The 26,846-nt window shown below is 43.3% G+C and overlaps 1 protein-coding gene across 1 annotated transcript in view; it reads right to left on the reverse strand.

Annotated features, from left to right (window-relative positions):
• MMS22L (MMS22 like, DNA repair protein) overlaps positions 1-26,846 on the reverse strand; it is an 881,591-nt gene that overhangs the window by 786,144 nt on the left and 68,601 nt on the right. The window contains exon 6 of the mRNA XM_053712068.1: positions 22,092-22,185. Within this exon, the coding sequence (XP_053568043.1) occupies positions 22,092-22,185 (94 nt within the window). The remainder of the gene's footprint in view (positions 1-22,091; positions 22,186-26,846) is intronic.

The following is a 26,846-nucleotide window of genomic DNA, read 5'->3' on the forward strand; positions in this document are numbered from 1 at the left end:
ACCAGAATAAACAACAAACAATGAAGATGTTTGACGGAAATCTTTAGTTGCTTGTAAGTAGAACTTTAAAGCACGAACCACATCAATATTGTGCAACAGACGTTCCTTCTTTGAAGAAGGATTAGGACACAGTGAAGGAACAACAATCTCCTGATTGATATTCCTATTAGAAACAACCTTAGGAAGAAACCTAGGTTTGGTACGCAAAACCACCTTATCTGCATGGAAAACAAGGTAAGGTGAGTCACACTGTAAAGCAGATAGCTCAAACTCTTCGAGCCGAAGAGATAGCTACTAAAAACAAAACTTTCCAAGATAGAAGCTTAATATCTATGGAATGCATAGGTTCAAACGGAACCCCTTAAAGAACTTTAAGTTTAGGCTCCATGGTGGAGCAACAGGTTTAAATACAGGCTTGATCCTGACCAATGCCTGACTAAATGCTTGAACGTCTGGGACATCTGCCAGACGTTTGTGTAAAAGAATAGACAAAGCAGATATCTGTCCTTTTAAGGAACTAGCTGATAATCCCTTCTCCAATCCTTCTTGGAAAAAGGACAATATTCTAGGAATCCTAATCTTACTCCATGAGTAACCCTTGGATTCACACCAATAAAAATATTTGCGCCAAATCTTATGATAAATCTTCCTGGTTACAGGCTTTCTAGCTTGAATCAGGGTATTAATGACCGACTCAGAGAAACCACAGTTTGATAGAATCAGGCGTTCAATCTCCAAGCGGTCAGATGCAGAGAAATTAGATTTGGATGCGTGAATAGACCTTGGATTAGAAGGTCCTGCCTCATTGGCAGAGTCCACGGTGGAACCGACGACATGTCCACTAGGTCTGCATACCAAGTCCTGCGTGGCCACGCAGGTGCTATCAGAATCACCGAAGCTCTCTCCTGCTTGATTCTGGCAACCAGACGTGGGAGGAGAGGAAACGGTGGAAATACATAGGCCAGATTGAAGGACCAGGGAACTGCTAGAGCATCTATCAGTACCGTCTGGGGATCCTGGGACCTGGACCCGTAACGAGGAAGTTTGGCATTCTGACGGGACGCCATCAGATCCAATTCTGGTGTGCCCCATAGCTGAGTCAGCTGGGCAAATACCTCCGGATGGAGTTCCCACTCCCCCGGATGAAAAGTCTGACGACTTAGGAAATCCGCCTCCCAGTTCGCTACCCCTGGGATATGGATTGCTGAGAGATGGCAAGAGTGATCCTCCGCCCATCGGATTATTTTGGTTACCTCCATCATCGCTAGAGAACTCTGTGTTCCTCCTTGATGATTGATATAAGCTACAGTCGTGATGTTGTCCGACTGAAATCTGATCAATTTGGCCACAGCTACCTGAGGCCACGCCTGAAGCGCATTGAACATCGCTCTCAGTTCTAGAATGTTTATCGGAAGTAGAGTTTACTCCCGAGACCATAAGCCCTGTGATTTCAGAGAGTTCCAGACTGCACCCCACCCTAGCAGGCTGGCATCTGTCGTTACTATGAGCCACTCCGGCCTGCGAAAACACATTCCCTGAGACAGGTGGTCCTGAGACAACCACCAGAGAAGAGAATCTCTGGTCTCCTGGTCCAGATGCATTTGAGGAGATAAATCTGCATCATCGCCATTCCACTGTTTGAGCATGCATAGTTACAGTGGTCTGAGGGGTAAGCGGGCAAAAGGAACTATATCCATTGCCGCTACCATGAGTCCGATTACCTCCATACACTGAGCCACAGATGGCCGAGGAATGGAATGAAGAGTTCGGCAAGTGGTTAAGAGTTTTGATTTTCTGACCTCCCTCAGAAATATTTTCATTTCTACCGAGTCTATCAGAATCCCTAGAAGGAAACTCTTGTGAGAGGGAAGAGAGAACTCTTTTTTATGTTCACCTTCCACCCGTGAGATCTCATAAAAGCCAACACGATGTCCGTGTGAGACTTGGCTAGCTGGAAAGTCGACGCCTGAATCAAGATGTCGTCTAGATAAGGCGCCACTGCTATGCCCCGCGGTCTTAGAACCGCCAAAAGGGACCCTAGCACCTTTGTGAAAATTCTGGGAGCCGTGGTCAACCCGAACGGAAGGGCCACAAACTGGTAATGCCTGTCTTGAAAGGCGAATCTGAGGAATTGATGATGATTTCTGTGAATAGGGATGTGTAGATACGCATCCTTTAAATCCACTCCGAATAGTCTCCATCTTGAATGATGGTACTCTGAGGAATTTGTTTAAAATTTTGAGATCCAAGATTGGTCTGAAAGTTCCCTCTTTTTTGGAAACCACAAACAGGTTTGAGTAAAACCCTAGCCCTTGTTCCGCCTTTGGAACTGGGCGGATTACTCCCATGGTATGTAGGTCTTCTACACAGCGTAAGAACGCCTCTCTCTGGTTTGCAGACAATTGAGAAATGTGAAATCTCCCCCTTGGGGGAGAGTCTTTGAAGTCCAGAAGATATCCCTGGGACACAATTTCTAAGGCCCAGGAATCGTAAACATATCTTGCCTGTTTACCCTTGTTCCATGCCTGGTTAGGTTTCCCGACTGACTTGGATTGGGCAAAATTCCCCTCTTGCTTTGCAGCAGGGGAAGCTGAAGCGGGACCACCCTTGAAGTTCCGAAAGGAACGAAAATGATTTTGTTTGGTCCTCATTTTATTTGTTCTATCCTGAGGGAGGGCATGGACTTTCCCTCCAGTGATGTCTGAAATAATCTCTTTCAGTTCAGGCCCGAATAGGGTCTTTCCTTTGAAAGGGATGTTCAAAAGTTTAGATTTTGATGACACATCAGCAGACCAGGACTTAAGCCATAACGCCCTGCGTGCTAAAATGGCAAAACCTGAATTCTTTGCCGCTAATTTAGCCAGTTGGAAAGCGGCATCTGTAATGAAAGAATTAGCCAACCTAAGGGCCTTAATTCTGTCCATAATATCCTCTAATGGAGTCTCCATCTGAAGAGCCTCTTCTAGAGCCTCAAACCAGAAAGCAGCTGCAGTAGTTACAGGAACAATGCACGCAATAGGTTGGAGAAGAAAACCTTGATGAACAAAACTTTTCTTCAGGAGACCCTCTAATTTTTTATCCATAGGATCTTTGAAAGCACAACTGTCTTCGATAGGTATAGTTGTACGCTTAGCCAGAGTAGAAATAGCTCCCTCCACCTTAGGAACTGTCTGCCACGAGTCCCACATGGTGTCAGATATGGGAAAAATTATCTTAAAAACAGGAGCGGGAGTGAACGGAATACCTGGTCTATCCCACTATTTAGTAACAATATTCACAATCCTCTTAGGGACTGGAAAAACATCAGTGTAAACAGGAACCTCTAAGTATTTGTCCATTTTACACAATTTCTCTGGGACCACTATAGGGTCACAATCATCTAGAGTCGCTAATACCTCCCTGAGCAATAAGCGGAGGTGTTCAAGCTTAAAGGCCGTCATATCAGAATCTGTCTGAGGGAGCGTCTTTCCTGAATCAGAAATTTCTCCTTCAGATAACAAATCCCTTACCCCTACTTCAGAACATTGTGAGGGTATATCGGATACGGCTACTAAAGCGTCAGACGGCTTAGCATTTGTTTTTAACCCAGAGCTGTCACGCTTTCCTTGTAAACCAGGCAGTTTGGATAAAACCTCTGTGAGGGTTGTATTCACAACTGTGGCCATGTCTTGTAAAGTAAATGAATTTGACGCACTAGAGGTACTAGGCGTCACTTGTGCGGGCGTTACTGGTTCTGACACTTGGGGAGAGCTAGATGTTAAACCCTCATTTCCTTCTGTCTGAGAATCATCTATTGCAATATTTTTAAGTGCTAAAATATGCTCTTTATAATTTATAGACATATCAGTGCAAGTGGGACACATTCTAAGAGGGGGTTCCACAATGGCTTCTAAACACATTGAACAAGGATTTTCCTTGGTGTCAGACATGTTAAACAGGCTAGTAATGTAACAAGCAAGCTTGGAAAACACTTTAATCAAAGCAAATAACACTTAGAAAAAAAACGGTACTGTGCCTTTAAGAGAAAAAAAGCTGCACAAACTCTGCAAAACAGTGTAAAAAAGCTGTAAACTCAACGAAATTTTTACAGTAGCATCATAAAGCCTTAGTAACTTTGCACAGCTATGCAAATAAACAATTAACCCCTTAATGTAAAAACCAGATTGACAAAACGTCTAAAAACCGGTAAAAAAACGTTCAGCACCTTGCCACAGCTCTGCTGTGGCTCCTACCTGCCCTTTGGGAACGATTTGTGGGGGGAAAAAAACTTCTTTACAGCCCTCAATCACAGTAGGAACCTCTGGAGAAGCAGCTGGATGTCTCTGAGGAAAAGAAACTGCACAACTGAGGCCTGAAAATAGGCCCCTCCCACCTCACACAATGTTATGGGGCCTAAAATAAACACAACAGAGTGTTTCTCAAACCAGCCATGTGGGTTAATAACCCTTAAACAAGCCACAATGGCCCCTTAAAGTCCCTCAAAAAAACGTTATATTTGCATTTTTTATAAATAAACAAAAACTTTTTTTCCTATCAGTGTCACCAGTAACTAATGAGCCCTTTATGCAAGGTGGGATTCCTATTAAATGTCTGGAATACAGCTTACCCTTCCCTAATGGGGATATTGCCAGCCTTTTCTAGAATTAACCCCTTAATGACAGAGGACGTACCAGGTACGTCATAGGAAAAACTTCCCTTAATGACAGTTGACGTACCTGGTACGTCCTCTGTTGTCTGAAGTGCTGGAAGCGATCATGATCCTTTCCTTCCTTCTTGTTTTACCCGGTGCGGCGGTTGCGGCGGGGGGGGGGGGGGGGTGCGGGGGTGCGCGCGTGCGCAAAATATACAGGCAACAAAATAAAAAGATCGATGTAGATGCAGGGGCATCTCTGTTTTTTAGTAAGGGATCTGGGAGGGATGTAGATTATTTAGGGGGGCCAGCTACACTACAGAAAACAAATATTTTATATTAAAAAAGTAAAAAAAAATATTTTGGGGAGCAAATTGGGACAGCTGCCAGTACCCAAGATGGCGGCAAATAGATAGAGGGGGAGGGTTAGAAAGATGTATGGGGGGATCAGGGAGGTTGTGGGGTAAGGAGGGATCCATCACTGCAGACTGTATGACAAAAAAAAAAAAAAAAATATTTTTATTTCAGTACTGGCAGACTTTCTGCCAGTACTTAATATGGCGGTGACAATTGTGAGGTGGGGAGGGAAGAGAGCTGTTTGAGGGGGGTCAGGGGGGGATCAGGGGATGGGATGTGTCAGGTGGGAGGCTGATCTCTACACTAAAGCTCAAAATTAACCCCACAAGCTACCTAATTAACCCCTTAACTGCTGGGCATATTACAAGTGTGGTGCGCAGCGGTATTTAACGGCCTTATTATTACCAAAAAGCAACACCAAAGCCATATATGTCTGCTATTTCTGAACAAAGGGGATCCCAGAGAAGCATTTACAACCATTTGTGCCATAATTGCACAAGCTGCTTGTAAATAATTTCAGTGAGAAACCTAAAATTTTGAAAAATGTAAGTTTTTTTTTTAATTTGATAGTATTTGGCGGTTAAATGGTGGCATGAAATATACCAAAATGGGCCTAGATCAATAATTTGGGTTGTCTACTACACTACACTAAAGCTAAAATTAAACCTAAAAGCTCCCTACAAGCTCCCTAATTAACCCTTCACTGCTGGGCATAATACACGTGTGTGGTGTGCAGCGGCATTTAGCGTCCTTCTAATTACCAAAAAGCAACGCCAAATCCATATAGGTCTGCTATTTCTGAACAAAGGGGATCCCAGAGAAGTATTTACAACCATTTATGCCATAATTGCACAAGTTGTTTGTAAATAAATTCAGCGAGAAACCTAAAGTTTGTGAAAAAAATTGTGAAAAAGTCAACAATTTTTTTTATTTGATCGCATTTGGCGGTGAAATGGTGGCATGAAATATACCAAAATGGGCCTAGATAAATGCTTTGGGATGTCTTCTAAATATAAATATATACATGTCAAGGGATATTCAGGGATTCCTGAAAGATATCAGTGTCCCAATGTAACTAGTGCTAATTTTGAAAAAAAGTGGTTTGGAAATAGCAAAGTGCTACTTGTATTTATGGCCCTATAACTTGCAAAAAAAGCAAAGAACATGTAAACATTGGGTATTTCTAAACACGGGACAAAATTTAGAAACTATTTAGAATGGGTGTATTTTGGTGGTTGTAGATGTGTAACAGCTTTTGGGGGTAAAAGTTAGAAAAAGTGTTTTTTTTCAATTTTTTCCTCATATTTTATATTTTTTTTATAGTAAATTATAAGATATGATGAAAATAATGGTATCTTTAGAAAGTCCATTTAATGGCGAGAAAAACGGTATATAATATGTGTGGGTAAAGTAAATGAGTAAGAGGAAAATTACAGCTAAACGCAAACACTGCAGAAATGTAAAAATAGCCATTGTCATTAAGGGTAAGAAAATTGAAAAATGGTCCGGTCATTAAGGGGTTAAAAAACAGTCTTTCTAGAAAAAAATAGACTGAACATACATCAATGTAGTTTAGCCTGCAAACCGTTCCCCCAACTGAAGTTTTCCTGTACTCTTCAGCCCTTGTGAGAACAGCAGTGGATCTTAGTTACAAAGTGCTAAGATAATCATCCTCCTTGCAGAAATCTTCATCCCTTTTCTGCCAGAGAGTAAATAGTACACACTGGTACCATTTAAAATAACAAACTTTTGCTTGAGAAAATAAAAACTAACATTTTTGTCACCACACTCACTTTACCCTTCCTAGTACTTAGAGTAGGCACAGAGAATGACTGGGGGTGGAGCTAAGGGAGGAGCTATATAGACAGCTCTGCTGTGGGTGCTCTCTTTGCCACTTCCTGTAGGGAAGGAGAATATCCCACAAGTATGGATGAATCCGTGGACTCGATACATCTTACAAGAGAAACAGAACTTTCCAAGATAGAAGCTTAATATCTATGGAATGCATAGGTTCAAACGGAACCCCTTGGAGAACTTTAAGAACTAAATTCAAACTCCATGGGGGAGCAACAGGTTTAAACACAGGCTTGATTCTAACTAAAGCCTGACAGAACGACTGAACGTCTGGAACATCTGCCAGACGCTTGTGCAGTAGAATTGATAAGCAGATATCTGCCTCTTTAAGGAACTAGCCGATAGCCCCTTCTCCAATCCTTCTTGGAGAAAGGACAAAATCCTAGGAATCCTGATCTTACTCCATGAGTAGCCTTTGGATTCGCACCAATAAAGATATTTACATCATATCTTATGATAAATTTTCCTAGTGACAGGCATTCGAGCCTGAATCAAGGTATCTATGACCGACTCAGAGAAACCCCGCTTGGATAAAATCAAGCGTTCAATCTCCAGGCAGTCAGCCGCAGAGAAACTAGATTTGGATGCTGGAACGGACCTTGAATGAGAAGGTCCTGTCTCAGTGGCAGAGTCCATGGTGGAAGAGATGACATGTCCACCAGGTCTGCATACCAAGTCCTGCGTGGCCACGCAGGTGCTATCAAAATCACTGAAGCTCTCTCCTGTTTGATTCTGGCAATCAAACGAGGAAGGAGAGGAAATGGTGGAAACACATAAGACAGGTTGAACGACCAGGGTACTGCTAGAGCATCTATCAGTACTGCCTGAGAATCCCTTGACCTGGACCCTTAAAAAACAGAATTTATGTTTACCTGATAAATTACTTTCTCCAACGGTGTGTCCGGTCCACGGCGTCATCCTTACTTGTGGGATATTCTCTTCCCCAACAGGAAATGGCAAAGAGCCCAGCAAAGCTGGTCACATGATCCCTCCTAGGCTCCGCCTACCCCAGTCATTCGACCGACGTTAAGGAGGAATATTTGCATAGGAGAAACCATATGTTACCGTGGTGACTGTAGTTAAAGAAAATAAATTATCAGACCTGATTAAAAAAACCAGGGCGGGCCGTGGACCGGACACACCGTTGGAGAAAGTAATTTATCAGGTAAACATAAATTCTGTTTTCTCCAACATAGGTGTGTCCGGTCCACGGCGTCATCCTTACTTGTGGGAACCAATACCAAAGCTTTAGGACACGGATGAAGGGAGGGAGCAAATCAGGTCACCTAAATGGAAGGCACCACGGCTTGCAAAACCTTTCTCCCAAAAATAGCCTCAGAAGAAGCAAAAGTATCAAATTTGTAAAATTTAGAAAAAGTGTGCAGTGAAGACCAAGTCGCTGCCTTACATATCTGATCAACAGAAGCCTCGTTCTTGAAGGCCCATGTGGAAGCCACAGCCCTAGTGGAGTGAGCTGTGATTCTTTCAGGAGGCTGCCGTCCGGCAGTCTCATAAGCCAATCGGATAATGCTTTTAATCCAGAAGGAGAGAGAGGTAGAAGTTGCTTTTTGACCTCTCCGTTTACCAGAATAAACAACAAACAAAGACAAAGTTTGTCTGAAATCCTTAGTAGCTGCTAAGTAAAATTTGAGAGCACGAACTACATCCAAGTTGTGCAACAAACGTTCCTTCTTTGAAACTGGATTAGGACACAAAGAAGGCACAACTATCCCCTGGTTAATGTTTTTGTTAGAAACAACTTTTGGAAGAAAACCAGGTTTAGTACGCAAAACCACCTTATCTGCATGGAACACCAGATAAGGAGAAGAACACTGCAGAGCAGATAATTCTGAAACTCTTCTAGCAGAAGAAATTGCAACCAAAAACAAAACTTTCCAAGATAATAACTTAATATCAACGGAATGTAAGGGTTCAAACGGAACCCCCTGAAGAACTGAAAGAACTAGGTTGAGACTCCAAGGAGGAGTCAAAATTTTGTAAACAGGCTTGATTCTAACCAGAGCCTGAACAAAGGCTAGAACATCTGGCACAGCTGCCAGCTTTTTGTGAAGTAACACAGACAAGGCAGAAATCTGTCCCATCAAGGAACTTGCAGATAATCCTTTTTCCAATCCTTCTCGAAGGAAGGATAGACTCTTAGGAATCTTAACCTTGTCCCAAGGGAATCCTGCAGATTCACACCAACAGATATACCAAATTATGTGGTAATTTTTCTGGTTACAGGCTTTCAGGCCTGAACAAGAGTATTAATAACAGAATCTGAGAACCCTCGCTTTGATAAGATCAAGCGTTCAATCTCCAAGCAGTCAGCTGGAGTGGGTCGAACGGACCTAGAACAAGAAGGTCTCTCAAAGGTAGCTTCCATGGTGGAGCCGATGACATATTCACCAGAGCTGCATACCAAGTCCTGCGTGGCCACGCAGGGGCTATCAAAATCACCGACGCCCTCTCCTGATTGATCCTGGCTACCAGCCTGGGGATGAGAGGAAACGGCGGGAACACATAAGCTAGTTTGAAGGTCCAAGGTGCTACTAGTGCATCCACTAGAGCCGCCTTGGGATCCCTGGATCTGTACCCGTAGTAAGGAACTCTGAAGTTCTGACGAGAGGCCATCAGATCCATGTCTGGAATGCCCCACGGTTGAGTGACTTGGGCAAAGATTTCCGGATGGAGTTCCCACTCCCCCGGATGCAATGTCTGATGACTCAGAAAATCCGCTTCCCAATTTTCCACTCCTGGGATGTGGATAGCAGACAGGTGGCAGGAGTGAGACTCCGCCCATAGAATGATTTTGGTCACTTCTTCCATCGCTAGGGAACTCCTTGTTCCCCCCTGATGGTTGATGTATGAACTTGGCCCTCGCTAGCTGAGGCCAAGCTTTGAGAGCATTGAATATCGCTCTCAGTTCCAGAATATTTATTGGTAGAAGAGATTCTACCCGAGACCAAAGACCCTGAGCTTTCAGGGATCCCCAGACCGCGCCCCAGCCCATCAGACTGGCGTCGGTCGTGACAATGACCCACTCTGGTCTGCGGAAGGTCATCCCTTGTGACAGGTTGTCCAGGGACAGCCACCAACGGAATGAGTCTCTGGTCCTCTGATTTACTTGTATCTTCAGAGACAAGTCTGAATAGTCCCCATTCCACTGACTGAGCATGAACAGTTGTAATGGTCTTAGATGAATGCGCACAAAAGGAACTATGTCCATTGCCGCTACCATCAAACCTATCACTTCCATGCACTGCGCTATGGAAGGAAGAGGAACGGAATGAAGTATCCGACAAGAGTCTAGAAGTTTTGTTTTTCTGGCTTCTGTCAGAAAAATCCTCATTTCTAAGGAGTCTATTATAGTTCCCAAGAAGGGAACCCTCGTTGACGGAGATAGAGAACTCTTTTCCACGTTCACTTTCCATCCGTGAGATCTGAGAAAGGCCAGGACAATGTCCGTGTGAGCCTTTACTTGAGGAAGGGACGACGCTCGAATCAGAATGTCGTCCAAGTAAGGTACTACAGCAATGCCCCTTGGTCTTAGCACCGCCAGAAGGGACCCTAGTACCTATGAGAAAATCCTAGGAGCAGTGGCTAATCCGAAAGAAAATGCCACGAACTGGAAATGCTTGTCCAGGAATGCAAACCTTAGGAACCGATGATGTTCCTTGTGGATAGGAATATGTAGATACGCATCCTTGAAATCCACCTTGGTCATGACTTGACCTTCCTGGATGGAAGGAAGAAGTGTTCGAATGGTTTCCATCTTGAACGATGGAACCTTGAGAAGCTTGTTCAAGATCTTGAGATCTAAGATTGGTCTGAACGTTCCCTCTTTTTTGGGAACTATGAACAGATTGGAGTAGAACCCCATCCCTTGTTCTCCTAATGGAACAGGATGAATCACTCCCATTTTTAGCAGGTCTTCTACCCAATGTAAGAATGCCTGTCTTCTTATGTGGTCTGAAGACAACTGAGACCTGTGGAACCTCCCCCTTGGAGGAAGCCCCTTGAACTCCAGAGAATAACCTTGGGAGACTATTTCTAGCGCCCAAGGATCCAGAACATCTCTTGCCCAAGCCTGAGCGAAGAGAGAGAGTCTGCCCCCCACCAGATCCGGTCCCGGATCGGGGGCCCGCATTTCATGCTGTCTTGGTAGCAGTGGCAGGTTTCCTGGCCTGCTTTCCTTTGTTCCAGCCGTGCATAGGTCTCCAGGCTGGATTGGCTTGAGAAGTATTACCTTCCTGCTTAGAGGACGTAGCCCTTGGGGCTGATCCGTTTCTGCGAAAGGGACGAAACTTAGGTTTATTTTTGGTCTTGAAAAGACCTATCCTGAGGAAGGGCGTGGCCCTTGCCCCCAGTGATATCAGAGATAATCTCTTTCAAGTCAGGGCCAAAGAGTGTTTTCCCCTTGAAAGGAATGTCAAGCAATTTGTTCTTGGAAGACGCATCCGCTGCCCAAGATGATAACCAAAGCGCTCTGCGCCACAATAGCAAACCCAGAATTTTTTCGCCGCTAACCTAGCCAATTGCAAGGTGGCGTCTAGGGTGAAAGAATTAGCCAATTTAAGAGCACGAATTCTGTCCATAATCTCCTCATAAGAAGAAGAATTACTAATAATCGCCTTTCCTAGCTCATCAAACTAGAAACACGCGGCTGCAGTGACAGGGACAATGCATGCAATTGGTTGTAGAAGGGAACCTTGCTGAACAAACATCTTTAGCAGACCTTCTAATTTTTTATCCATAGGATCTTGGAAAGCACAACTATCTTCTATGGGTATAGTGGCGCGCTTGTGTAGAGTAGAAACCGCCCCCTCGACCTTGGAGACTGTCTGCCATCAGTCCTTTCTGGGGTCGACTATAGGAAAACAATTTTATAAATATGGGGGGAGGTTCACATCAGGTTCAGCTTGTTGAGAAATGTTTCCTGAATCTGAAATTTCTCTCTCAGACAAAACCTCCCTGGCCCCCTCAGACTGGTGTAGGGGCCCTTCAGAAACCATATCATCAGCGTTCTCATGCTCTACAGAATTTTCTAAAACAGAGCAGTCGCGCTTTCGCTGATAAGTGGGCATATTGGCTAAAATGTTTTTGATAGAATTATCCATTACAGCCGTTAAATGTTGCATAGTAAGGAGTATTGGCGCACTAGATGTACTAGGGGCCTCCTGTATGGGCAAGACTGGTGTAGACGAAGGAGGGGATGATGCAGTACCATGCTTACTCCCCTCACTTGAGGAATCATCTTGGGCATCATTTTTACTAAATTTTTTTATGACATAAAATACATATAGTTAAATGAGAAGGAACCTTGGTTTCCCCACAGTCAGAACACAATCTATCTGGTAGTTCAGACATGTTAAACAGGCATAAACTTGATAACAAAGCACAAAAAACGTTTTGAAATAAAACCGTTACTGTCACTTTAAATTTTAAACTAAACACACTTTATTACTGCAATTGCGAAAAAGTATGAAGGAATTGTTCAAAATTCACCAAAATTTCACCACAGTGTCTTAAAGCCTTAAAAGTATTGCACACCAAATTTGGAAGCTTTAACCCTTAAAATAACAGAACCGGAGCCGTTTTTATATTTAACCCCTTTACAGTCCCTGGAATCTGCTTTGCTGAGACCCAACCAAGCCCAAAGGGGAATACGATACCAAATGATGCCTTCAGAAAGACTTTTCTATGTATCAGAGCTCCACACACATGCAGCTGCATGCCATGCTGTCCTCAAAAACAAGTGCGCCATACCGGCGCGAAAATGAGGCTCTGACTATGATTAGGGAAAGCCCCTAAAGAATAAGGTGTCTAAAACAGTGCCTGCCGATATAATCATATCAAAATACCCAGAATAAATGATTCCTCAAGGCTAAATATGTGTTAATAATGAATCGATTTAGCCCAGAAAAAGTCTACAGTCTTAATAAGCCCTTGTGAAGCCCTTATTTACTATCTTAATAAACATGGCTTACCGGATCCCATAGGGAAAATGACAGCTTCCAGCATTACATCGTCTTGTTAGAATGTGTCATACCTCAAGCAGTAAGAGACTGCACACTGTTCCCCCAACTGAAGTTAATTGCTCTCAACAGTCCTGTGTGGAACAGCCATGGATTTTAGTTACGGTGCTAAAATCATTTTCCTCATACAAACAGAAATCTTCATCTCTTTTCTGTTTCTGAGTAAATAGTACATACCAGCACTATTTTAAAATAACAAACTCTTGATTGAATAATAAAAACTACAGTTAAACACTAAAAAACTCTAAGCCATCTCCGTGGAGATGTTGCCTGTACAACGGCAAAGAGAATGACTGGGGTAGGCGGAGCCTAGGAGGGATCATGTGACCAGCTTTGCTGGGCTCTTTGCCATTTCCTGTTGGGGAAGAGAATATCCCACAAGTAAGGATGACGCCGTGGACCGGACACACCTATGTTGGAGAAAGGAAGTTTGGCGTTCTGACGAGACGCCATCAGATCCAATTCTGGTGTGCCCCATTGCTGAATCAATTGTGCAAACACCTCCGGATGGAGTTCCCACTCCCCCGGATGAAAAGTCTGCCGAATGATGAAAATCCGCTTCCCAGTTCTCCACTCCTGGGATATAGATTGCTGATAGATGGCAAGAGTGAGTCTCTGCCCATCGAATTATTTTGGTAACCTCTATCATCGCTAAAGAACTCTTTGTTCCCCCCTGATGATTGATATATGCTACAGTCGTGATATTGTCCGACTGGAATCTTATGAATCTGGCCGAAGCCAGCTGAGGCCACGCCTGAAGCACGTTGAATATCGCTCTCAGTTCTAGAATATTTGTCGGGAGGAGAGCCTCCTCCTGAGTCCACAAACCCTGTGCTTTCAGGGAATTCCAGACTGCACCCCAGCCCAATAGGCTGGCGTCCGTCGTCACTATGACCCATGCTGGCCTGCGGAAACACATTCCCTGGGACAGATGATCCTGTGACAACCACCAAAGAAGAGTCTCTCTGGTCTCTTGATCGAGATTTATCTGAGGAGATAAATCTGCATAATCCCCATTCCACTGTTTGAGCATGCATAGTTGCAGTGGTCTGAGATGCAAGCGAGCAAACGGAACTATGTCCATTGCCGCTACCATTAGTCCGATTACCTCCATATACTGAGCCACTGACGGCCGAGGAATGGAATGAAGAGCTCGGCAGGTGGACAAATTCTTTGATTTGCTGACCTCCGTCAGAAATATTTTCATGTCCATTGAGTCTATCAGAGTCCCTAGAAATGAAACTCTTGTGAGGGGGGAAAGAGAACTCTTTTTTTACGTTCACTTTCCAACCAACCGTGACACCTAAGAAAGGCCAACACTAAGTCCGTGTGAGACTTGGCTAGTTGGAAGGACGACGCTTGAATTAGAATGTCGTCTAGATAAGGTGCCACTGCTATGCCCCGTGGCCTTAGAACCGCCAGAAGGAACCCTAGCACCTTCGTGAAGATTTGCGGTGCCGTGGCCAACCCGAAAGGAAGAGCCACAAACTGATAATGCTTGTCCAGAAAGGCAAACCTGAGGAACTGGTGATGATCTTTGTGGATAGGGATGTGTAGATACGCATCCTTTAAGTCCACGGTGGTCATATATTGACCCTCCTGGATCAATGGTAAGAGAGTCCGAATGGTCTCCATCTTGAAAGATGGAACTCTTAGGAATTGGTTTAGGATCTTGAGATCCAGAATTGGTCTGAAGGTTCCCTCCTTTTTGGGAACTATAACCAGATTGGAGTAGAACCCCTGCCCCTGTTCTGCTTTTGGAACTGGGCAGATCACTCCCATGGTAAAAAGGTCTTCTACTCAGCTTAAGAACGCCTCTCTTTTTGTCGGGTTTACAGACAATTGAGAAAGATGGAACCTCCCCCTTGGAGGGGAATCCTTGAAATCTAGAAGGTATCCCTGGGTTACAATTTCTACTGCCCAGGACTCCTGAACGTCTCTTGCCCAGGCCTGAGCAAAGAGAGAGAGTCTGCCCCCTACTAGATCCGGTCCCGGATCGGGGGCTACCCCTTCATGCTGACTTAGTGGCAGCAGCAGGCTTTTTGGCCTGTTTACCCTTGTTCCAAGCCTCATTAGGTCTCCAGGTTGGCTTGGATTGACCAAAGTTCCCCTCTTGCTTTGCAGCAGGGGAAGAGGTAGAGAGACCACTCTTGAAGTTTCGAAAGGAACGAAAATTATTTTGTTTGGTCCTTGTCTTATTTGACTTATCCTGAGGGAGGGTATGACCCTTCCCTCCAGTAATGTCTTAAATGATCTCTTTCAATGCAGGCCTGAATAGGGTCTTACCTTTGAAAGGGATGGACAAAAGCTTAGATTTAGATGACACATCAGCTGACTAGGACTTAAGCCATAACACTCTACGCGCTAAAATGGCAAAACCTGAATTCTTAGCCGCTAATTTAGCAAGATGAAAAGCGGCATCTGTAATAAAAAGAATTAGCCAACTTAAGAGCCTTAATTCTGTCCAAAATATCATCTAGTGGGGTCTCCATCTGAAGAGCCTCTTCTAGAGCCTCAAACCAAAAGGCAGCTGCAGTGGTTACAGGAACAATGCATGCTATAGGTTGAAGAAGAAAACCTTGATGAACAAAAATTTTCTTTAGGAGACCCTCTAATTTTTTATCCATAGGATCAATGAAAGCACAACTATCTTCAATAGGTATAGTTGTACGCTTAGCCAGGGTAGAAATAGTTCCCTCCACCTTAGGGACCGTCTGCCATGAGTCCCGCATGGTGTCAGAAATGGGAAACATTTTCTTAAAAACAGGAGGGGGAGAGAATGGAATACCTGGTTTATCCCACTCCTTAGTAACAATGTCCGAAAACCTCTTAGGGACCGGAAACACAAACAGGAACCTCTAAATATTTGTCCATTTTACACAATTTCTCTGGAACTACAATAGGGTCACAATCATCCAGAGTAGCTAAAACCTCCCTGAGCAATAAGCGGAGGTGTTCTAGCTTAAATTTAAATGCCGTCATATCTGAATCTGTCTGAGAGAACATCTTTCCTGAATCAGAAATCTCTCCCTCAGACAGCAAATCCCTCATCCCTACTTCAGAACATTGTGAGGGAATATCAGATACGGCTACTAAAGCGTCAGAAGGCTCAGCATTTGTTCTTAACCCAGAGCTACTGTGCTTCCCTTGCAACCCAGACAGCTTAGATAAAACCTCTGTGAGGGTAGTATTCATAACTGAAGCCATATCTTGCAAGGTGAAAGAATTAGACGCACTAGAAGTATTTGGCGTCGCTTGTGGTTGTGACACTTGGGGAGATCTAGATGGCAAAACCTGATTTCCTTCTGTATGAGAATCATCTAATGCCAAACTTTTATAAGTCAAAATATGCTGTTTGCAATTTATAGACATATCGGTACAAGTGGGACACATTCTAAGAGGGGGTTCCACAATGGCTTCTAAACAAATTGAACAATGAGTTTCCTCAGTGTCAGACATGTTTAACAGACTAGTAATAAAGCAATTAAGCTTGGAAAACACTTTATTTAATGAAAAAAAAACACAATTTGCAAAAACGGTACTGTGCCTTTAAGAGAAAAAAAGGCATACACAAACTGCAAAACAGGTTAAAATTGCTTAAATTTTTCTGATATTTTAACAGTGTACCCACTAAGCTTTAGAAGGATTGAACCACAAGTTAATAAGCAATAAACCCCCAAATGAAAAAAAACGGATTGAAATATGTCTAAAACCGGTTAAAAACCCCTAAAGCCCCTTGCCACAGCTCTGCTGTGGCCCTACCTGCCCTTAGGAAGCGATAATATGGGGTTTAAAGCTTCAATTAGTCCCTCAGAAGACTCTCAGGACCTCAGGAGAAGTTGCTTGCTGCTTGTAAATGTAGGCCCCACCCACCTCACTCGATGTTGCTGGGGCCTACACAAAACTAACAAACCCTGCCTGAAAGCCATGTGGGTTATAAACAACCCCAAAGAACCCTCAAGCAAATGTCCCATAAAACAGAAAACGTTACTCCCAGACACAAAAACGTTTGTCCCAAATTCATATAACAAACTGAGTGCCCACAAAAAATTAACCCTTTATGCAAGCTAGTAATGCCCCTTATAAACTAGGATTACTGCTTACCCTTCCCCTAATGGGGACACTGTCAGCCTTTCTGAGTTAACACAGTCTGTGCAGAAAATATGACTGAACATACCTCATTGCTGTATAGCAAGAAACCGTTCCTCACACTGAAGTTTTCCTGTACTCCTCAGCTTCTGTGGGAACAGCAGTGGACCTTAGTTACAAATGCTAAGATCATCATCCTCCAGGCAGAAATCTTCATCTCCTGTCATGCCTGAGAGTAAATAGTACAACACCGGTACCATTTAAAAATAACAAACACTTGATTGAAGATAAAATAAAACAGTTTAACACCTCTTCTCTTTACTCTTCCTGCTTAGAGCCAGCAAAGAGAATGACTGGGGGGTAGAGTTAAGGGGGGAGGTATATAGACAGCTCTGCTGTGGTGCTCTCTTTGCTACTTCCTGTCAGGAAGGACAATATCCCACAAGTTAGGATGAATCCGTGGACTCGGTACATCATGCAAAAGAAATAGCCCTGGTCCTTAACGGTAAGAAAATTGATAAGTGCTGTGGTCACTAAGGGGTTAAAGATATTGTTGAACACATTTCACTTGTTACCAAGATGGACTAATCATATTATCTATGTGATGTTATTATAAAACTGCAAAGGTGATTACCAAGTAACATAGCTCAGTACCTTGAACATTTTACTACTGAACATTACAGGTTCTAGTACAGTTTTATTTTTAATTTTGATCGTCCTGCATCAGATTTCTGACTGAAATTGTCTAACCAATAAAGAAAAACATAATTTATGCTTACCTGATAAATTCTTCTCCTACTTGGCAGTGAGAGTCCACAAATTCATTCATAACCTATGGGAAATACAGCACCTGCCCACCACGAGAAGGCAAATACACCCCAAAACAGAGCATTGAAGTATCCCTTCCACTTACCCTACCCTCTCAGTAATTCAAGCCGAGGATAAGGAAATGTAGAGACACAAGGGGTAAAGAGGTACAGTAAGACTGCCGCCACTACACTATTTCAGGGTGGTTTTGTGGACTCTCACTGCCAAGAAGGAAAATAATTTATCAGGTAAGCATAAATTATAATTTTCCTTCCAATGAAATTGACATTCAAAAACTATGCAAAACCAATACCCAAGCTGTGGAGTCCACGAAAATTTTAGGGAGGGAAAGGTAGAGAAGGCAGTCCATAATTACTAGGCACCACAGCTTGAAGAACCTTCTCCTAAAAGACGCCTCTGCAGGGGCAAAAACATTTCCCAGGGTGAAGAGTCTGCCTGATCAGAAAATCCGCTTCCCAGTTCTCCACACCTGGAATGTGGATGGCTAATATCTGACATCTGTACGTCTCTGCCCATTGCATAAGAGACACTTCCAGCATCGCCAGAGAGCTGCGCGTCTCGCCTTGGTGGTTGACATAAGCTACGGTAGTGATGATGTCCAATTGAATATAGCGGATGGAACGTAAGCTGGGACCACGAAAGAAGAGCATTGAAGACTCGCTTCCTCTGGTCACCAGGTTCCCTGTGCTCTCAGAGAACCCAACACAGCGCCCCACCCTGTCAAATTTGCATCTTTTGTTATAATATCCCAGGATGGGCCCTGCAGAATGGGTTCCTGAGACAGACACCAGGAGAGAGACTCTCTCGTCTCTAGTTTAAGAGATATTACTTGAGACAGGTCTAAATGATTTCCATTCCATTGCCTGAGCATACATAACTGTAGAGGTCTCAGAGGAAAGCGAGCAAAAGTAAGAGTCCCAAGCTGCAAACATAAGACCTACCCACTCCATGAATTGAGCCACAAAAGGCCAAGGAGTGGAATGAACAGCAGAGTTCTTGGCATAGAGAAAAATTATTTGAATAATGGCATCACATATGAAGGAATTAGCCGTCTTTAGGGTCTGAATGCGGCCTTGAATATCCTCTAAAGGGGATTCTACTGAAATCAGATCAGATATGGAGTCACATAAAAAGGACATAAAAAGGTGGCAGCCCCAGTCACCGCAGCTATCCCTATGGCTGGTTGGAAAAGCAAACCTCCCTGAAGGAAAACCTTCCTCAGATAGCCCTCTAATTTCCTATCTATGTGATCCTTGAAAGATGTGCTATCCCTCCAGCGGAATAGTAGTGCGTTTAGCCAGAGTGGAAATGGTGGCGTCTACCTTAGGCACAGTATTCCACACTTCGAACTGACTATCTGGCACAGGAATCATTCTATTAAAGTTTGGAGGGGTAGAAAATGGAACACCAGGTTGTTACCATTCCATAAATATAATGTCCGCCACCAATTAAGGTACCGGGAACACTTCAGTTTTCAACTTAAGCTTAAAAGCAATATAGAGCGTGTGAATGTTTTTCCTCTGTGGATTTAGACTCTGGTACATCTAATGTACTTAAATCTTCCTTAGGTAAGTATCTTAAGTGCTCAATTTTAAATCTAAACAAAACATCCTCAGTGGATGAAAGTTCCCCTTCTGTCAGATGATGAAAGTTCACCTTTCGGAACTAGACAAGGCATCACCAACATCAGAAGGTTGTATATGGATGGTCACTGCAGCTCCAAGAGAACTACTGGTTATAGATACAGAGAAGCAGTATTTAACCTTCCTCTTCCCTGCAACTGGCATAGCGCTCAGGGCAGCAGACATAGCAGATAGTAACTGGGCATGGGGAAAAGCTCCAAACCCACATTGCGTTTGTGCAATGGGGTCGCAAAGAACTGCATGCACAGGAATAGGGGTTGCCGTTTGCCGCTGGAGGACTGGCATATCTGGGCATACTGAGGTCTGTGAATCCGTAGAACGTCCAGGGCTAGAATTAGATGGTGGAGAGACCACGGACATCTGAATACCAGAGCCCCCTAAATGAGACTGCAGAAAATATGTAAGGCATGAGCTGCATAATTGAGCAGGTGGACACACAGTATGTAACCTGCATAGCATGCATTTATTAGAATCAAATAAAGGAATAGAACAAGTCTCCTCCAGACTAGATTCAAGAATAGAATCATCCATACTGACTATGTAGGGGGTGCAGGAGTTAACACAGATGGTGCACTATAATAAAAGGAGTGAAATAACTGAGCCCCACACCTATTTCCCCCCAAATATGTGCCCCCATTCCTACTTTAATCAAATGCTCCATCTGAGGTGCCTCACCACCTATGTATCTGGCTGAAACTCCAACGCTGCCGCTCTACTCCAAAGCAGTTGCGCACTTGCTTCAAGGCAGGGATGGAGCAAAAACTGCCTGCGGCGGAAGTCGTCAACACGTCCACCGCCAGAGACCTTGTGTGTAGGAAGAGCGCTTTTCGCAAATTTTTTCCGGTGTCTCTGGACACATTTAACTTGCAATGTATTAATTCTCCATTCGTGGGAGCCAAATAGCGAGTGTGAGCTTTTTGGGGGGCATGAGACCATGTCACAGGCCCCCCCATATCATCTGACAGAGGCACAAAATGGTTTCAAATGGCAAGTCCAGTTGGAGGACCCAGTGCCGCTTCTGAGCAGATCGCTCTAATATGCCCCATCAGAAAACTACCTCCGTCTTGAGATCTTATGTATGGCTCAAGCCTAATAGTGTGTGCTTAATAAAGGAGTTCAATTAACCCCTTACTGGCCCTGGGGTCTATTGATAGAAAAAAACATTTCAGGTTGAATGGCAATCTGATTAAAAAAATCCTCTCTCTAATGCCCTACCAAAAATATCATGCACATTAAAACTATTAATCCTACAGATAGTTATAAATGCAGCTAAGTCAGTAATAACCCGCCACTTTAAAACAGCCATAACACCATCCCTTAACATGTGAAAGGAAACCGTATCAAAGCTGAAAAGTCTAGAAGAATATGGATACCTCAGGAGAAACAGGATAGCCTTATTACTAGTGGTCAAATTTCTTTGGGAAAGCATGTTCAATGCACAACATGAAAACGACAACATCCCAACAAATCCCACCCAGAACAGTATAAATTGACTTTCTGTCTTCCTTTCCCTGGCTTCAACATTAAGAAAATAGACCTGACCTGCAACAACAACCCCTTCTCTCTATCCTTCCGCTCTTCTCTTCTTATTATCCTACATAATCCTACCCCTCTCTACCTTATAGCCTCAATCTCAATTCTCACCAAGGAACACTATAACTACCGCTGAACATGGATGGCATATCAGGACATTGTAACCTCTACACCAGCAATAAACAATCTTCCATCAAAAGACAAAATCACTATGCAACCACAAAATATTATGCCCTTCGGATTGGGGACATAATGCAAGAGGGACTTACCAGACAGCAAACTATTTAGTGGTTAATAAGAAGCACCTTCACCCAGAATCTTTAACACAATAGTGAGCATGATTTCAACTATTTAGTTACATTAAGTTTTTGTACTAAAAGCGGTCGAATGTATCACACGATCTTACTACATTTCTGTAACAATAAAATGACCAATTAACAACAACAAAAATCTTCTCATTGTTAGGCAACAAGCCATTAGAGAGGATATTGTAAGAAATCAGGACTTACCCATTTTCTATCCTTCTGGAGAGTCCTGTAACATAAAGGAAAATCAGTGTAACTAACACGGTTTGCCTGAAAGGGAGGATAGCATGGCTAAACTGGAAGAGGCATAGGAACTTCCTTGTGACATCCAGTAGCTAGCACATACCAAAACTCTTCTAAGAGCATTACATGGCTTTTAACATCTCCCCTGCTCTCTCTTGAAGGAAACAATCCATTGAAAGCATTAAATTCATAAACTTCAGCAGAACACCTCTCTCTGCCTGAATGAGAGGGTAGTGGAAGTGGGAGGGATACTTCAATGCTTTGTTTAGGGTGTCTTTATACCAGGTGCTGTATTTCCCATAGGTTATGAATGCATTCATTTTTTTACCTGTACATGTGATGAACATAAGAGTATGTTTCTATAACGGATACTGATGTTACTATGAAATGTAAAGCTGCAAAAAAGATAAAACTTAGCGAGTCAAGAAGATACACACACACACACACGTATTTATATACAAACACACACACACACATATATATATATATATATATATATATAAATATAAATATATACATACACACACACACTGTATATACAAACAAAGCAAAATCACAGTGAAGATAGTACCTTGCATTTTGTCTCCTAAAATGTGAAGGATTTCTAAAATAGACCAATGAATATCTAGGTGAAGGTGAAGCAGATGCCAGGTTGCTGGAAAAACCTAGTGAATGTAAACAGATTACAGATAAAACAAACAAAAAACAGAATTTATGTTTACCTGATAAATTACTTTCTCCAACGGTGTGTCCGGTCCACGGCGTCATCCTTACTTGTGGGATATTCTCTTCCCCAACAGGAAATGGCAAAGAGCCCAGCAAAGCTGGTCACATGATCCCTCCTAGGCTCCGCCTTCCCCAGTCATTCGACCGACGTAAAGGAGGAATATTTGCATAGGAGAAACCATATGATACCGTGGTGACTGTAGTTAAAGAAAATAAATTATCAGACCTGATTAAAAAACCAGGGCGGGCCGTGGACCGGACACACCGTTGGAGAAAGTAATTTATCAGGTAAACATAAATTCTGTTTTCTCCAACATAGGTGTGTCCGGTCCACGGCGTCATCCTTACTTGTGGGAACCAATACCAAAGCTTTAGGACACGGATGAAGGGAGGGAGCAAATCAGGTCACCTAGATGGAAGGCACCACGGCTTGCAAAACCTTTCTCCCAAAAATAGCCTCAGAAGAAGCAAAAGTATCAAACTTGTAAAATTTAGTAAAAGTGTGCAGTGAAGACCAAGTCGCTGCCTTACATATCTGATCAACAGAAGCCTCGTTCTTGAAGGCCCATGTGGAAGCCACAGCCCTAGTGGAATGAGCTGTGATTCTTTCAGGAGGCTGCCGTCCGGCAGTCTCGTAAGCCAATCTGATGATGCTTTTAATCCAAAAAGAGAGAGAGGTAGAAGTTGCTTTTTGACCTCTCCTTTTACCAGAATAAACAACAAACAAGGAAGATGTTTGTCTAAAATCCTTTGTAGCATCTAAATAGAATTTTAGAGCACGAACTACATCCAAATTGTGTAACAAACGTTCCTTCTTTGAAACTGGATTCGGACACAAAGAAGGCACGACTATCTCCTGGTTAATGTTTTTGTTAGAAACAACTTTCGGAAGAAAACCAGGTTTAGTACGCAGAACCACCTTATCTGCATGGAACACCAGATAAGGAGGAGAACACTGCAGAGCAGATAATTCTGAAACTCTTCTAGCAGAAGAAATTGCAACCAAAAACAAAACTTTCCAAGATAATAACTTAATATCAACGGAATGTAAGGGTTCAAACGGAACCCCCTGAAGAACTGAAAGAACTAAATTGAGACTCCAAGGAGGAGTCAAAGGTTTGTAAACAGGCTTGATTCTAACCAGAGCCTGAACAAAGGCTTGAACATCTGGCACAGCTGCCAGCTTTTTGTGAAGTAACACAGACAAGGCAGAAATCTGTCCTTTCAAAGAACTTGCAGATAATCCTTTCTCCAAACCCTCTTGAAGAAAGGATAGAATCTTAGGAATTTTTATCTTGTCCCAAGGGAATCCTTTAGATTCACACCAACAGATATATTTTTTCCATATTTTGTGGTAGATTTTTCTAGTTACAGGCTTCCTGGCCTGAACAAGAGTATCAATGACAGAATCTGAGAACCCTCGCTTTGATAAGATCAAGCGTTCAATCTCCAAGCAGTCAGTTGGAGTGAGACCAGATTCGGATGTTCGAACGGACCTTGAACAAGAAGGTCTCGTCTCAAAGGTAGCTTCCATGGTGGAGCCGATGACATATTCACCAGGTCTGCATACCAAGTCCTGCGTGGCCACGCAGGAGCTATCAAGATCACCGACGCCCTCTCCTGATTGATCCTGGCTACCAGCCTGGGGATGAGGGGAAACGGCGGGAATGCATAAGCTAGTTTGAAGGTCCAAGGTGCTACTAGTGCATCTACTAGAGTCGCCTTGGGATCCCTGGATCTGGACCCGTAGCAAGGCACCTTGAAGTTCTGACGAGAGGCCATCAGATCCATGTCTGGAATGCCCCACAGTTGAGTGATTTGGGCAAAGATGTCCGGATGGAGTTCCCACTCCCCCGGATGAAATGTCTGACGACTCAGAAAATCCGCTTCCCAGTTTTCCACTCCTGGAATGTGGATTGCAGACAAGTGGCAGGAGTGAGTCTCCGCCCATTGAATGATTTTGGTCACTTCTTCCATCGCCAGGGAACTCCTTGTTCCCCCCTGATGGTTGATGTACGCAACAGTCGTCATGTTGTCTGATTGAAACCGTATGAACTTGGTCTTTGCTAGCTGAGGCCAAGCCTTGAGAGCATTGAAAATCGCTCTCAGTTCCAGAATATTTATCGGGAGAGTAGATTCTTCCCGAGACCAAAGACCCTGCGCTTTCAGGGGTCCCCAGACCGCGCCCCAGCCCACTAGACGTAGCACTTGGGGCTGGTCCGTTTCTGCGAAAGGGACGAAAATTAGGTTTATTTTTGGTCTTGAAAGACCTATCCTGAGGAAGGGCGTGGCCCTTGCCCCCAGTGATATCAGAAATAATCTCTTTCAAGTCAGGGCCAAACAGCGTTTTCCCCTTGAAAGGAATGTTAAGCAATTTGTTCTTGGAAGACGCATCCGCTGACCAAGATTTTAGCCAAAGCGCTCTGCGCGCCACAATAGCAAAACCAGAATTTTTCGCCGCTAACCTAGCCAATTGCAAAGTGGCGTCTAGGGTGAAAGAATTAGCCAATTTGAGAGCATGAATTCTGTCCATAATCTCCTCATAAGAAGAAGAATTATTATTGAGCGCCTTTTCTAGTTCATCGAACCAGAAACACGCTGCTGTAGTGACAGGAACAATGCATGAAATTGGTTGTAGAAGGTAACCTTGCTGAACAAACATCTTTTTAAGCAAACCTTCTAATTTTTTATCCATAGGATCTTTGAAAGCACAACTATCTTCTATGGGTATAGTGGTGCGTTTGTTTAGAGTAGAAACCGCCCCCTCGACCTTGGGGACTGTCTGCCATAAGTCCTTTCTGGGGTCGACCATAGGAAACAATTTCTTAAATATGGGGGGAGGGACGAAAGGTATACCGGGCCTTTCCCATTCTTTGTTTACAATGTCCGCCACCCGCTTGGGTATAGGAAAAGCTTCGGGGGGCCCCGGGACCTCTAAGAACTTGTCCATTTTACATAATTTCTCTGGAATGACCAAATTCTCACAATCATCCAGAGTAGATAACACCTCCTTAAGCAGAGCGCGGAGATGTTCCAATTTAAATTTAAATGTAATCACATCAGGTTCTACTTGTTGAGAAATTTTCCCTGAATCTGAAATTTCTCCCTCAGACAAAACCTCCCTGGCCCCCTCAGACTGGTGTAGGGGCACTTCAGAACCAATATCATCAGCGTCCTCATGCTCTTCAGTATTTTCTAAAACAGAGCAGTCGCGCTTTCGCTGATAAGTGGGCATTTTGGCTAAAATGTTTTTGATAGAATTATCCATTACAGCCGTTAATTGTTGCATAGTAAGGAGTATTGGCGCACTAGATGTACTAGGGGCCTCCTGTGTGGGCAAGACTGGTGTAGACGAAGGAGGGGATGATGCAGTACCATGCTTACTCCCCTCACTTGAGGAATCATCTTGGGCATCATTTTCTCTAAATTTTGTGTCACATAAATCACATCTATTTAAATGAGAAGGAACCTTGGCTTCCCCACATTCAGAACACAGTCTATCTGGTAGTTCAGACATGTTAAACAGGCATAAACTTGATAACAAAGAACAAAAAACGTTTTAAAATAAACCGTTACTGTCACTTTAAATTTTAAACTGAACACACTTTATTACTGCAATTGTGAAAAAGTATGAAGGAATTGTTCAAAATTCACCAAAATTTCACCACAGTGTCTTAAAGCCTTAAAAGTATTGCACACCAAATTTGGAAGCTTTAACCCTTAAAATAACGGAACCGGAGCCGTTTTTATATTTAACCCCTTTACAGTCCCTGGTATCTGCTTTGCTGAGACCCAACCAAGCCCAAAGGGGAATACGATACCAAATGACGCCTTCAGAAAGTCTTTTCTATGTATCAGAGCTCCTCACACATGCATCTGCATGTCATGCTTCCCAAAAACAAGTGCGCAATAGAGGCGCGAAAATGAGACTCTGCCTATGATTAGGGAAAGCCCCTAGAGAATAAGGTGTCCACTACAATGCCTGCCGGTTATTTTACATAATTTCCAAGATTAAAATAATTCCTCAAGGCTATGGAGTATAAAATATGCTTATATATAAATCGATTTAGCCCAGAAAATGTCTACAGTCTTAAAAGCCCTTGTGAAGCCCTTTTTTTCTTTCTGTAATAAAAATGGCTTACCGGATCCCATAGGGAAAATGACAGCTTCCAGCATTACATCGTCTTGTTAGAATGTGTCATACCTCAAGCAGCAAAAGTCTGCTCACTGTTCCCCCAACTGAAGGTAATTCCTCTCAACAGTCCTGTGTGGAAACAGCCATCGATTTTAGTAACGGTTGCTAAAATCATTTTCCTCTTACAAACAGAAATCTTCATCTCTTTTCTGTTTCAGAGTAAATAGTACATACCAGCACTATTTTAAAATAACAAACTCTTGATTGAATAATAAAAACTACAGTTAAACACTAAAAAACTCTAAGCCATCTCCGTGGAGATGTTGCCTGTACAACGGCAAAGAGAATGACTGGGGAAGGCGGAGCCTAGGAGGGATCATGTGACCAGCTTTGCTGGGCTCTTTGCCATTTCCTGTTGGGGAAGAGAATATCCCACAAGTAAGGATGACGCCGTGGACCGGACAC

Source organism: Bombina bombina, chromosome 4 (genome assembly GCF_027579735.1).
Source record: "Bombina bombina isolate aBomBom1 chromosome 4, aBomBom1.pri, whole genome shotgun sequence".
Lineage (NCBI taxonomy): Eukaryota > Metazoa > Chordata > Amphibia > Anura > Bombinatoridae > Bombina > Bombina bombina.